Source organism: Furipterus horrens, unplaced genomic scaffold (assembly GCF_987537825.1).
Source record: "Furipterus horrens unplaced genomic scaffold, mFurHor1.1.pri manual_scaffold_5, whole genome shotgun sequence".
Taxonomy (NCBI): domain Eukaryota; kingdom Metazoa; phylum Chordata; class Mammalia; order Chiroptera; family Furipteridae; genus Furipterus; species Furipterus horrens.
The window spans coordinates 151,611,039-151,625,164 of NW_028327175.1; the positions used below are offsets into that span (position 1 = coordinate 151,611,039).

Below are 14,126 nucleotides of genomic sequence, written 5' to 3' on the forward strand. Positions count from 1 at the left end.
CTTTTTAAATAGCCTATACTTAGCAGAAAACCCCTGGCATTTAAAGTAATATTTCTAGCATTTTTTATATACTGGCAATTACTTCTTATTAATTGATACAAAGTCAGTTCATTAAGATTTTTATTCAGTTTACTTCTCCAATCAGACAGTCCTTTATAGGTCAGCCTTCATCCTCTTGCACTCCTTTTATAGAAAGCTGGTTTCTTTTAAAATGCACACATGGTCTTCAGGTTCAATAGTTATCGGAAAAAAGAAATCTGGGTCTCCTGCCAACTACCTACGGCTAGGCAACCTTAAGGTTAGAATACAGGAGGAAAACTACCCATCAGCTTCATGAGGGCAGAGAAAGTGTCTCATCTTGTTCTGTTGTCCCGCTATGTCTGGCCCTATGTAGGCACTCAATAATCATTTACTGTTTGAGTGAATAACAAATGCCATGGTCAGTATAGGAGTTAAAGAATCAAGTTCAGCTTACCAGGCTAGTTTTAGAAACATGAAGGATGAAATATAGGATGGTGGAAGGTACTATTATAAGACAGGAAAATGACCCACAGTTCTTAGACAGGTGGATGCTCATGATAAGACCAGCTTTTTATTATCCTGGCTCCTGCTCACACCTTGTAACAAATTCATGACATGTTGAAAGAAAATGCCTTTGTTAGAAGTTTAATGCTAACTGGAATGCTGAGATACACCAGCAATGGCTGGGATGTATTTCTGGCTGACTTTATACGAGCACAGTTTACAAACATTAGCTTGATCTTATGACAACTGCTGCATGGTGGCCATTAATTGTTTTTACTTGCAGAGAGAACTTAGATGCAGAAGGTAAAGTACCCTACGTAAGTCAACTAGATAAGCTCAGATTCTGGGATTCAAGCTTGATTTGAAGTCTCTGTTCTCTCCTCACTCATAAGCCATCACACCAAAAAAGCAACCTGCCGAACAACTATCTAGACAGATTTTCTTTAAAAAATTTAAAATTGTGAGAAACACAATATGAAATAAAATATACTCTCCTAACCATTTTTAAGTATTTAGTTCAGTAGCGTTAAGTCTAACCACACTGTTTTATAACATCTCTAGAATGTTTTCTTCTTGCAAAACTGAAACTCTCTACCCACTAAACAACAACTCCCATTTTCTTGTTCCCCAGGCAACAACCATACTACTCTCAGTTACACTCAGTATATTCCCAGAAGTGGAATTGCTGGATCATATCAGTTTTTATGAGGAACCTCAATACAATTTTCGATAGCAGCTGTGCCATTTTACTTTCCCACCAGCAGTGCACAAAGGTAGACAGGTTTGTTCTTAAGTAAATGTTAGTTTTAGTATCAAACTAACTGAAGAGCTAAGCCTGCAGTGTTGAGTAGTGATTAAATTCTTGAAAATTTAACTAAACCTCTAGTCCTTAGACCTTAGCCTCTATAATTAAAGCCAAGCACTAGTTAAAAATGTATTAAAGATTTATAAATATGGGTCTTCATCCCATTTTAAGAAGAAGAAACTTAGCAGCCATTCTCCAGGAGACTATAACAAATGAACAAAAATAAAGCAGGTGTTGAACCAGTGCAAAGGTATTAGGAAAAGTATTCCTACTCCCTGAAGGTAAGTATAATATAAGCATGTACTATACATAAATTGCACTCTTACCCTCGTTTTGGCATCGATTTTAGCTCCTCGATCAAGCAGTAGTTTTACCATGTTGGCATTTCCTCTTTTCGATGCAACATGTAAAGGAGTGATGTCATTCTGTGGAAGAGGAGAAAAAAAAATTACAGTTGGGGTATTTCAGTTCAACCAAAACATTGCTTCCTAAACTGTCCCCAACCAGTCTTTATTGTTTTTCTTATTTTTAAAAATATTTTTAATAGTATGCTTCCAAACATTTCTCTCTGACAGCAGTTGTCTTCAGAAGGTGACCCCTCCCCTAAAGGCAAGAATTTTAAGATACACATTGTGGAATCCCAGATCATTTATTTTATTTACTTGAGGTGATGATGGTTTGTGTTTTTTGTTCTCTCTAAAATTATGTACCTTTAAGTCAGTGTGTTTTTCTATAAATTTGGGTAATACATGTTGGATAATGAGTGGTTGACCAAGAAGTAACTGATTAAGTCAGCCTAGACTGAGTTAAGGCAGTTCCATGTTACTCAGGGCTTTCCCTGAGTTCAACTGAGCACAAGAGGTCAAAGGGAGATGACAGTACCTCAAACTGGAAAATCTGTCACTACTGTACACAGTCACAGGACTTCTCATGCCTGCTGGGCTAAACTGTGTTCACAGGCATTAGTTAGCAGTATCATAGAAAACTGACTACAGTTTAAAAAAAAAAAAAAAAAACTACTGTGGAGGACTCTGAAATTTCACGCATGATCTCAAAGCTGTAGTTCTTTCTCTATGCATGTTTACGAGTGCTATGATTGTTTTTAGACTGTCAAGGAAACATGTGTATATAGTGAAAAACATTCTCTATTTCAGTTCTGTATTCCTGTATAATAGCAATATGGGTTTAAGAGCTGTTCACTAAAGTCAATTACATGATAAATGAATTAGGCTCAAAAGGGGCTATATTTTTGTTGTTTGATAATAGATACAATATAATAGCTACCAGGTATTGATCATGTCCTGTGTGTTAGGCACTGTGATAAACTCTTTACTCTCTCATTTAATTCTCATAATTCTCACAATGCCATATACAATTTGAATTATAATGATCATTTTGCAGATGTAGAAACAGTTCATAAAACCAGGATTCACATTAAAATCTGACACTTAAAATCATGGTTTTAAAAAACACTTTATAATGAAAATTTTCAAACAGGTACATAGTTTCAGATAAAAAGTATAAAGAGCATCACCCTGGTTTGATAATTATCGATCTCTTGCCAATATTAGTTTTCTGTATTCCTTACTATTTTTTTCTTGCTGAAGAATTTTAAGAAGAGAAAAAAATAATTCAGGAATCATATTAATTCATCCATAAATACTACAACTTAATTATCTATAATAGATAAGGATGTTTAAAAAAATCACAATGCCATTATAATGAACAAAATGCAAATAACTTCATAACACGAAGACCCTGTCAATGTTCAAATTCTCCTGTTATCTCCAATTCTTTCAGTTGGGTTGGTCAGATCAGAAGATCAACATCTAGATTGAACTGTCCCCTAGGTCTCTTTTAATCTCCATAGGTGCCCTACTCTACCTTCTTTTATCGAAGTTTACATATTTATTGAAAAAACAAACTGGATAATTTGTTGTGCAGAATTTTCTATATTCTGGACTTGGTTCATTGTTTAGCATGTTCTTTTTGCCCTATATTTCCTGTAAACTTTTCAGTCAAGTGCTTTTAGCCATTATACCTTCTCCCATCTCAAGAACTCTTACGAACAACAGGTGCTGGTGAGGATATAGAGAAAGGGGAACCTTTTGAACTATTGGTGGGAATGCAGACTGGTGCAGCCACTGTAGAAAGCAGTATGGAGATACCTCAAAAAATTAAAAATGTATCTGGCTTTTGACCCAGAGATCCCACTTCTGGGAATATATACAAAGGAACCCAAAACACTAATTTGAAAGAACATAAGCACCCCTATATTCATTGCAGCATTATTTACAATCATCAAGATATGGAAGCAGCCCAAGTGTTTATCAGTAGATGAGTGGTAAAAACAACTATGGGACATTTACACAACAGAATTCTACTCAGTAATAAAAAAGAAGAAAATTTTACCCTTTCCAAAAGTATGGATGGACCTGGAGAACATTATGCTAAGTGAAATAAGCTAGTCAAAGAAAGACAAATACCACATGATTTCACTCATATGTGGAATCTAATGAACAAACTGAACTAACAAGGGAAATGGGGACAGACTCATAGATGGAGAGCAGATGACAGCTAGTCAGTGGGCAGCATGGAGGGGAGGTTAGGGGGTGGAAAGACTGAGCTAAATGGAAAAAGGACTCATGAACGTGGACAACAGTGTGGTGACTGCTGAGGGGAGGGGGTATAAGGGGACTAAATGGTAATGAAAAAAATACAATAAACATTAATTATAAAATAAAATAGAAAAGAACTCTATATCTCATTATAATTAGATGCTAAAGTATAAGTCAGTAATAACTCATTAAATGAAAGAAAAAGAGACAAGTAAAATAATTTTGTTTTGGTAATGCTGATAGGGAGTGGGTGGGACTCATATCATTACACTAGACCAGGGATAGCCAACCCTTTTTCTACAAAGGGACAGTTAGCAAATATTGTTGGCTTTATAGGCCATACAATCCTTATTGCAACTACTCAGCTCTGCCACTGTAGCACTAAAGCTGCCCTACACAATATGCATGGAAATGAGAGTGGTTGTGTTCTAATACAACTTTATTTAAGGAACACTTCAGAATTACAACTACACTGTAGAATAACCATCACCAAGAACTACCTGAAGAGCAGCTGAACAGAATTCCTATAACTGAGGATGTAAGAGGAGCCACATTGAGACAAGGTGACACCAGCATGCATCACTGGGTAGCCTTCACAAGCCTAATAAGCCTAATACTACTTTGGACAGATGCTGTAGTTTCTCAGGTATAAGTGGGTGGAGCAGTGGGTGAGCCTGTCACACTACCCTGCACCTACTCAAGAGCTAATGGAGCCATAGCCAGGTCCTGGGGCTGTGGGGCATGTGGTTGTTCTCTATGCTCAAATCAACTCATTGGGATTAATGGATACCAAGTCACTTTTCAGAGGAAGAAGACTTATGAGCTAAATGGAATCATTTAGAAAGGGAATGTGTCTTTAACCATAAAAAATGGAGCCCAGTCTGGTCGTGGCATGTACTGTTGCTGTGTTAAGCTCTCAGAGTGGCATAATGACTTCAAAGTCAACATATTATTAAACATAAAGTCAGCTTGACCTAAGGTCACCAGTGTTCCAGCATCACCTAGTGTCTCTACCTCTGCTGCTACAATGTCAGTGCACATACAGAGCATCCTCAGAGAAACTACTTCATTTTCTCCAATAATGACAGAAACCCAGCCCTATCACAACCACAGGAAACAAATATGACCAGTTCACCACTGAACACTGGCCCAACAGATGGGGGTATAGTACTGTGGCACAGCCTTCGGGTGGTGTGTGGCAACACAATGAAGCTCACGTGAGCCTAGAACAAAATCCATGGATGAGCACCAATGAGACATTGTACCTTGGAATCTCCATTATTGCCATGATATTGCTATTTTGGTTGTAATAATTACCAGAAAAATAATTAAGCACAAGAAGAAAGGTAGTAAAAATAAGTGAGCTTTCATCAAATGACCCTAAGAATGGAACTCTCCAAAATACAGCTTCAGTGTGCTATGAAGCAGATGACAAAACCCACCCTGGGAACAATCTCTGTAGCATGCATTAAGACCCAATGGCCCTCTAAGGCTTATGATCTTGACTGCAGAAGACAATGACCAATCACCCTGTCATTCAGGCTCCAGAATGATTTTACTGTCAGTTTCCCATGGCATTTGAACATGGAAGTGATGTTGGGTAGTGTCTCTTGCTTACCTGAGTATAGTCAGCCTTATGGGTAATAGAGTCCTAATTTTTTATATGAAAAAAAACTTTAATTATAAAAACAAATGATGGGCCTAATTTGGCCTGGTGCTGGTAATTTACTGACGCTGAGCAAGACCCACTAGCTTACAGTTGAAGATTTTAACTCTGTGTAACTTGGTACAAAAGAGGAAGTAAAACTATGTTGTGCATTGTGTGTGCTTTGATCCTCTTTGGTATGAAATATTTTTTGGTGTCAGTGAAAGCTGGTTGAAGCAGATAAACTTGCTCATGACTTTCTAATTGTCTTGTTTGTCTCTTTCGTCTGAGTGCACCGTGTGCCATTTTAATGACCCTAGCAGCACAATGGGTGAATTCTAGACCTCAGACAGCAGGTGGAGTATCAGGTTAGGTCTTTTGGAAATGCTGTCTAACAGGAGGCTCACTGAGTTCAGAGTGAGATATGACATGAACTCATCTCTTCCTGCAAGAGTCAAGGCTTACATGCTGTATTTCCCTTTAAAAATGTGCTCTCGCCTGGTTGAGCAGAACTTAACCTTTATCACAAGTAGGACAATTTAGTGAGAGAAAGAACTCTATTTCTAATTTTGTCCTCTTCATGTATTCTCATATATTCATTCACTCATGTACTGTCTTATATGGTGGATATGTAGATGTCAAAAGGGTATCTTGAATATTTCTAACTCCTACATTTTCCTACACCTCTTTGACCCTGCTTAGAAGAATATTTAATATTTCTATAGCACTTAATAAATGGTGTAAAGGGTTTACACTATATAATTTTAGTTTATCTTCACAACAATCCACTGAAGTGAAATAAATATCATTAACCCTACTTGACTGATACATAAACTGAGGAACAGAACTGGTCAGTAATTTGTATATTTAAAAGACAGCTAGTTAGAGGCAGAATCAGGATCAGCATTCAGTTCCAGACCCTTGGGCAGTGATATTTTCATTCAGGGATCATGCTGCCTCTGTTTAAAAGTATTGCTTCTCATCTCTGTCTAATGTGGCTCCTGAATAAAATATATACTTTTGAACTCCTGAATCAGGTAGTGGCTCCTTGTCAATTAGAAAAAAATCTCAGTGACAGTGGTACATTTGGACTACCCAGTAGGATATTTACATTTTGATTCTCCAGTTAACCAGTAAAAATGTCTTATGCCCTACTTATGCACAAGGCTCATTGCTGCATTTCAGTTACGTAAGGGAGCAACAAAATGATGGAATCCTAGCACGCCAAAAGAGCCCAAGACGTTAGAGCCAAAAGGCTTATTTAATAGAACTTCTGTTTTGTGTTGGTGAAACGGAAGTTTGTACATGCCTTCTGGGATGCAGTTGGCAGTATATAAAAGAGCCTTCAAACCTACCACCACAGATGCAAAGGAGAGGCTGACTGCCATGGTAGAAAGGGCAGGAATGCTAAGAGAGTCCTAGCCCCGAGGCCTCAGCATGCTCCCTAAGGAAGCTGAGCCAGAATAAAAGAGCCCCAGCCCCAGCACAAGCCTAGCAGGAGTAGCAAAAGCAGCCGTAGCCAACGGCTGAGGTCGGGCAGGAGCTTGGCAAAAGCTATTTTCTGTGTAACAGGTATGCAGAGAAAGCGGAGGTGGAGCACTAACCCCAAGTAAAGTTCTCTGACCCAAACCCCTCCGCTAGCCCTTAAGCATAAGGCAGTGACAGCTTCCCCTCTAGAGGAATTAAAAACCTATGGTGCATTCAAACAAAAGTAAACTCAGTTCAACTCTTGACTAAACTGGCTCAACCATCCACATTTACAGCTTTACAGAAGACAAGGTATGCCCATTTTCAGACAAAGATACTATTTACCTTATCCTTTCTTGTTCTGCACATAGTACTCAGTATTCTAGCTAGTGGGACAGAGGAACAACACGCATGAAAAGTTAGGGAAAGAGCCCTGGCTGGGTGGCTCAGCTGGTTGGAACATCATCCCATACACCAGAAAGGTTGCAGGGTTGATCCCTGTAGGGACATGTACAAGAGGCAATTAAACTCTCTCACATCATTGTTTCTTTCTCTCTAAAGTCAATAAACATATCCTTGGGTGAGGATTTGAAAAAACGTTAGGAAAAGAGTCATGTAGAAACACTTGGTAAGAAAACCCACAATATTAGAAATGAATTCCTTTGTTGGGCACATCAGCAGACTGCACATAACTGAGAGAAGAATCAGTGAACTTTAAGACATGTCAATAAATAGTCTGAATGAAACACAAAGAGAAAAAAAAGAGTGGGAAAGAAAGAAAAGAGAGTCCAAGAGCTATGGGACAATATAAAAGAGCTGATTGGCCTGGCTGGTGTGGCTCAGTGGATTGAGCTCTGGACTGTGAACCCAAGGGTCACGGTTTGATTTGCAATCAGGGCATGTGCCTAGGTTGTGGGCCACGTCCCTGGTTGGGGGTGCAAGAGGCAGCCACACATTGATGTTTCTCTCCCTCTCTTTCTCCCTCCCTTCCCCTCTCTCTCTCTAAAAAAAAAAGGAGCTGATTGGAATCACATAAGGAGAAGAAAGAGAGAATGGACCAAAAGAAATATGTGAAGAGATGAAGAGATAATGGTCAAAAATGATCTCAGAATGAAATGTATCAACCTACCCAGCCAACAAATTCAAGAAATTCAAAGGACACTTGGAATTTATTCAAGATAAACAATAAACAAACTCCACAACTAAATACATTAGTCAAATTTCTCAAAATGAAAGATAAAGAAAAAAATCTTGGTAGCCAAAGGAAAAAGGAACATATTTCTTGTAAAAGAAAAGATAGTACTGTTATTACAGGAGACTGTTCATCAGAAAGCATGCAATCCTGAAAAAAAAAGTGACATTTTTCCATTCTGAAAATAAATGGGTGTCAAACAACAATTCTATCCCCAGTAAAAATATCTTTGAAAAATATATAAACAAAGGCTAAGAAAATTCATTACCAACAAACCTGCAATATAAAAAACAAAAAAATTAAAGGAACTCCTCTAGGCAGTAAAAACATGATACAAGACAGATACTGAGATCTACACAAAGAAATATAGAAATAAAAAAATGAAGATAAATATAAAATCTAAGCGACTGTCTAAAGCAAAACATTAACAATAAATTGTGGGGTTTATAATACATGCAAACTAAAATGTAAGATGCCAACGGCACACAGATGTTAGAGAAGAACCAGAACTATCCAGTTCCAGGCTCTCATGCTAGGTAAAGTGATATAATGTGATAAATTAATAACATAGGAAATATAAGTATTAAGTAAAAAATAGGATATAAAAGAACATGAAAAAGATGCTCTCATTGTTGTAAATAAGTATAGGTATAGATACATTCTAAAAAGGCTATAGAGATGACTACTGACCCAAATGTTAATGATTTATCTTTTGATGGAGATTACAGATGATTTTTTGCTTCATGCTTTTCTAAAAATTTTCCTTGTGTATATTTGTACAATGCACAGTGAAAAGAAAGATTGTATTTCTTTGTTATTATTACCTAATCTGTAGCCCATGACCATGACCTCTGTCTCAGTTCCCAACATTTACAGAGACATGGAGAGGGCTTACATACTCATTAACTTTCCTAATATTTGAACTTTGAAGGAACCTTGTAAGTCTGGAGATACCTTGAAGGTAAATATAAATTACTAATTATTTTCATTAATGTAGAAAATTAAGTACAACTAAAGGTCTGTATGTTCTACCTATGAAGAAACTTGAATTAAAACCTGGATAAAAACAAAGCCCACCTGGAGTTTTGAAGTTAACCTGAATTTAGTGAAAACAAAGGTAAACACTACTCTAATTTCGTGTACGTTAGCTTTAAATACAATATGTTTTTTTCTTGTATGAAAGATGAAACATTCAATGTAATATAGTACATTAGCATTTCAGAAGTTTTTGTTTTTTAACTGATGAGGATCTCTGAGTTCGTTCAGTCTAATTACCTAATTTATAGATAAGGAAGAGACCAGTGAGGTTAAGGGACTGCCTGGAGTCACAGAGCTTGAAGCTTGCCCAAGTTCCCAATTCTCAGGCATTGCTCCTTACACGTCACTAAGCTCTTTGGGCTTAGTTAAAAATCAATATTTTCAAGTCAAGAAAGACAAATGGCAGATGATTTCACTTAATATGGGGAATCTAAAAAACAAAATAAACAAATAAGCAGAACAGAAACAGACTCATAGATACAAAGAACATTTTGAAGGTTGCCATACGGGACGGGGGTTGGGAGAGTGGGTGAAAAAGGGGGAGGAATTTAGAAGTACAAATGGGTAGTTACAGAAAAGTCACGGGGATGCGCAGTACAGCACAGGGAATACAGGCAAGAATACTGTTAACAACTATAAAGTGGTGTCAGATGGGTACTAGATTATGGGGGTGATCACTTTGTAAGTTATACAAATATCTAATCATGGGGTTGTACACCTGAAACTAATATAATTTTGTACATCAGCTGTACTTTAAAAAGAAGAAAGAAAAGTAACTTTTTATCTCCAGGACAATAGCTATTTATTTCATTTAGCTTTTTTTTTTAACTACAGTATTCAATTTAATTATTATTTACTCTAAAAAAATCTTACAGTGCAAATCCGATTAACCAATCCCTTTCTTCTCTAGTATTTGCTTTTCCTCAACCCTTTTTCAAAGACAGTGGATTAAAACAAAAAAGCAATCACATATATACACACATCTATTTTTCAAAATCATCCAAATTGGTTCTAAAAATATCATATAAAACATTAATATGATTTGGATATTCAGAATTTTGACTAAACAAAATCACAGTACTCAACAGGTTTAATTCTCTCAAATTTTCAGGCCAATAACCTCATCAAGTACTTAAAACAACATGGATCACTGCTGTGTCTCCAAATGTGAGAATTTGTGTTCTCACTAAACTTCTAGCCTTGCTCCCTCCACCCCCGCCAGTTTATTCATGTTCTTCTGTGCTATTCTCCTTCTCTTTGACCCCAAATAATTGGTGAATTCTAAGAAGGTATTAAAGTTGGCAGTTCTTAGGGTGAATGCAAAAGGTGTTGGAGAAGTGTCAGCCCAGCACAGCTGTCTGTGAAAACTTGGGAAGTCTCATGGTTGGGGAAATAGTGACGGAGAGGAAGGGGAAGAAGAGGCAGAGCCATGGCTAATGTAACATGGTGTAACATGTGGTATCGTCGGCAGCCGTCCGTCTCGAGAGACGATGGTGTAGCTTCTTAAGAGTCTATCTGCACCGCCGAGAATGGCTGTGCAGTCCGACTCGGGAGTGACACGGTATCTGTCTCCTCCCGTGTTGAATCGACATCTTGCGATGACGCTGGAGTGTCCTCTCCAGTGGAGCTGAAGCTACAGAGCCTGGGCAGGGTGATATGGAGGGTCTGCTGTTGCCCATGCAGCAGACCCCCCCTCTCTTCGCAGCTGAAGGGTCCAAGGGAAAGACGGAGTCAATACAGCTTGGCTTCAGGTGCGCCGCAGGAGTTGCCGGTGTTGACTACAATGTCAAACCGCCTTAGGGACTCCGGCTCCGGATTTTCTGTCGAGGTTTACTCCCTTAGCCTTTCCCCTGAAGAGGTATGCCGCAAGGCAGCGGAGGTTTTTTGGAGTCAGAGTTTTCCTTCTCTGATGTGCCCTGACTGGAAGATCGAACCAGAGACACTTAGCTCGCAGGCCGACGCTCAATCCACTGAGCCAAACCAGCCAGGGACAACATGTGGTATATAACATGATATATATATATAATAGAATATGATAGAAACATGTGCTGTGCTTTTAAAAACAAGCACCTGGAAAAAACAACTAATTCTGCTGGAAAATAGTGAAATTGCTTGACTATTTCTTCCCTCTTACCTGTTTCTGAAAAACCTAGCTGAGATGGAAGCCAAGTTCCTTTATGAAATAGTCATGGAAGCAAGATCATTTCTGCAACCTCATGAAGCCAATCCAGGCCATTCCTATCTTACTTTTAATAACTGGCAGACTTTTCATTCCTTTTTCATATATAAAGGGAAGTGGACTTCTGATCTCCTCTACTCTCTCATCTTTTCTTTTAAAATGTCTGGGGAGGTTATCACCAAGTGAAAGAGTACTAAGTGGGTGATAGCACTCAAAGTCTTTTATTTTTTTTTAACTTTATTTGTTTATAAAGATAGGGAAGGGAAGGAGAAAGACAGGGAGATAAAGAGCATGTTAGAGAGAAACATCAATCAGTTGCCCTTCCTACATGCAGTGGATTTCTGATCTCCTCTCCTCTCGTCTTTTCTACCCCAGCACAGCCTTTGCTGTACACGCAATGCCACTGTCACCAGAGGGCAGGGAAACTGGGACTGAAAGTGGCCTTGGATCTCTTCCCTCAATTACAAACTCCTCCTCTACCTAATCATCTTTGGATGTTACACACTGGTTTTTAGAGATAACTTGTCCAGTGATTTTCAATACATGTTTTAAAAATAGAAGAAAAAAAACTTTGTGATAAGATACATATAAAACTTCCAATTAAACATTTTTAAGTAAACAATTTAGTCTTAAATACATTCACATTGTTGTGTAACCAACCTCCAGAACTTTTCATCTTACAATACTGAAACTCTATACTTATGGAGCAACTCCCCATTCCCTCTTCCACAGCCCGTGACAACCACCATTTTTCTTCCTATCTCTATGTATTTGACTCCTCTGGGTACTTCATAGAAATGGAATCCCAGAGTATCTGGGTTTTTGTGACTAGCTTAATTCACTCAGCATAATATCCTCAAGGTTCATTCGTATTATAGCATGTGTCAGAATTTCCTACCTCTTTAAGACTGAGTAATCGTTCATCATATATATATACAACATTTTGTATCATTCATCTGTCAATGGCCACTTGGATTGCTTCTACCTTTGTCTATTGTGAATAATGCTGCCATGAATGTGGGTATATAAATATCTCTGAACACTACTTTCAATATTACTTTTGTATATATACCCAGAAGTGGAATTGTTGGATCATATGGTAACTCTACATTTAGCCTTTTGAGTAGTCTCCAAGTCCTTTTCCATAGTGCTTGTACCATTTCACATTTCCACAGACCATAAGGGTTCCAATTTCTCTAAATCTTCACCAACCATTGTTCTTCTCTCATTTTTGATAATGACCAATCTAATGGGTGTTCAATATATGTTTTTAAGAGTTTTTTTAGTATACATTTCAGGGTTTCTATAATTCCATAAACAAAGGGAAATTTTTGGTCACTGAATATTGAAATAGTAAATACCTTTTATCCTGTAAGAATTTTTTAGGGAAAAAAAAAAAAAAAAAGAGTTCTGATACAAAAAAAAAAAAAAAAAAAAGACACACACAAAACCCTCCTGATACCTACTCATTTAGACCAATTAAGTTCTTCATTTTACAAGAGAATAGGTATAATTAAAATAAAAACCAACCCTACCTATTATTAATCTCTTACTTTGTGCAAATTCTATGTAATATACATCATCTCACTTAATCTCCACAACAACCCATGAAATAGATGCTACCCACTCAAATTTGGAGGTGAGCAAAGTGAAGCTGGAAAGGGCCACAGGTCACGTGGCTAAAAAATGCCTGACCTGGAATCTGAAGCTAAGTTACCTGAGTCTAAAAGTGGTGCTGGCTCTTTCTGGTGGGTCATATAGGAGAAATACATACAGAATATGAGTCTCATCTTAATGTGGGCAAACATTAGCTCTAGTTCTCAAGAAGCATAACCTCTATACTGAAAATGCTGCTGAAATAATTTCCAACCAAAAGGAAACAGCATATCTTAAAGCTAACAAAAATATTCAATATCTAAGAGAGTAGCTAGTTCCACTTTGTCATTTTTAATAAGAAGAGTTCATGGCTTTCATATTTTTTTAAAGCTGTCACTATTGGTAATGGTTCAAAAGTAGCCTGTCATCTCTTATAGTAAAGAAAGACCCTCCTAGCTAGAAATGTCTGAGTAGAGACATATAATAATTAAACTGAAAGGGATATTAAAAATTCAGTTATAACACAATCAATTGTTTTCTACACATTGAGAAAAGCTGTTTAAAAATGAGATAATAAATATTAGATTTCCTGTAATATTTCTAAAAATATTATGTTAAAAAGTCTACCCCCTTTTTAAACACTCTACTATAAAAAATTCTTAAAAACAAATCCAGTAAGGGACTTCACAATGATATATGTTTTACATGCCTATAGTATTTCTGATAAATCTGGAACAAAAATTCATATCTGAATTGAGTATTTTTCTTTCCCCTCCCAAAAGTAAGTCACTCCTATAGGCTTTTGAGATGTCAGTTAACTCGAAACTATTGGTTTCTCAGGTATCCTGCCCTCACTTGGTCTTTGGATAAATTAAACTCTGGCTGAAATTTCAAACGTGTCAAAATGTATAAACAATGTCTTTGAAGTTTCTAAAGAAAAATGACTTAGAAACACACAAAGTCGGTCTGGTGCAAACTGCCTTATCTGCGTGCAGCCCACCTGTCCTAAGGAGATGAAACTGCTTTTCCAGGGCAATGAAGACGCAGCTACCCAGCAGCTA

General features: G+C 37.4%; 1 protein-coding gene across 2 annotated transcripts in view; it reads right to left on the reverse strand.

Moving 5' to 3' along the window:
- ANK3 (ankyrin 3) overlaps positions 1-14,126 on the reverse strand; it is a 501,644-nt gene that overhangs the window by 184,677 nt on the left and 302,841 nt on the right. For both annotated transcript variants that reach the window (XM_090278064.1, XM_090278066.1), the window contains exon 8: positions 1,657-1,755. In XM_090278064.1, coding sequence (XP_090134190.1) covers positions 1,657-1,755 — 99 coding nt within the window. The remainder of the gene's footprint in view (positions 1-1,656; positions 1,756-14,126) is intronic.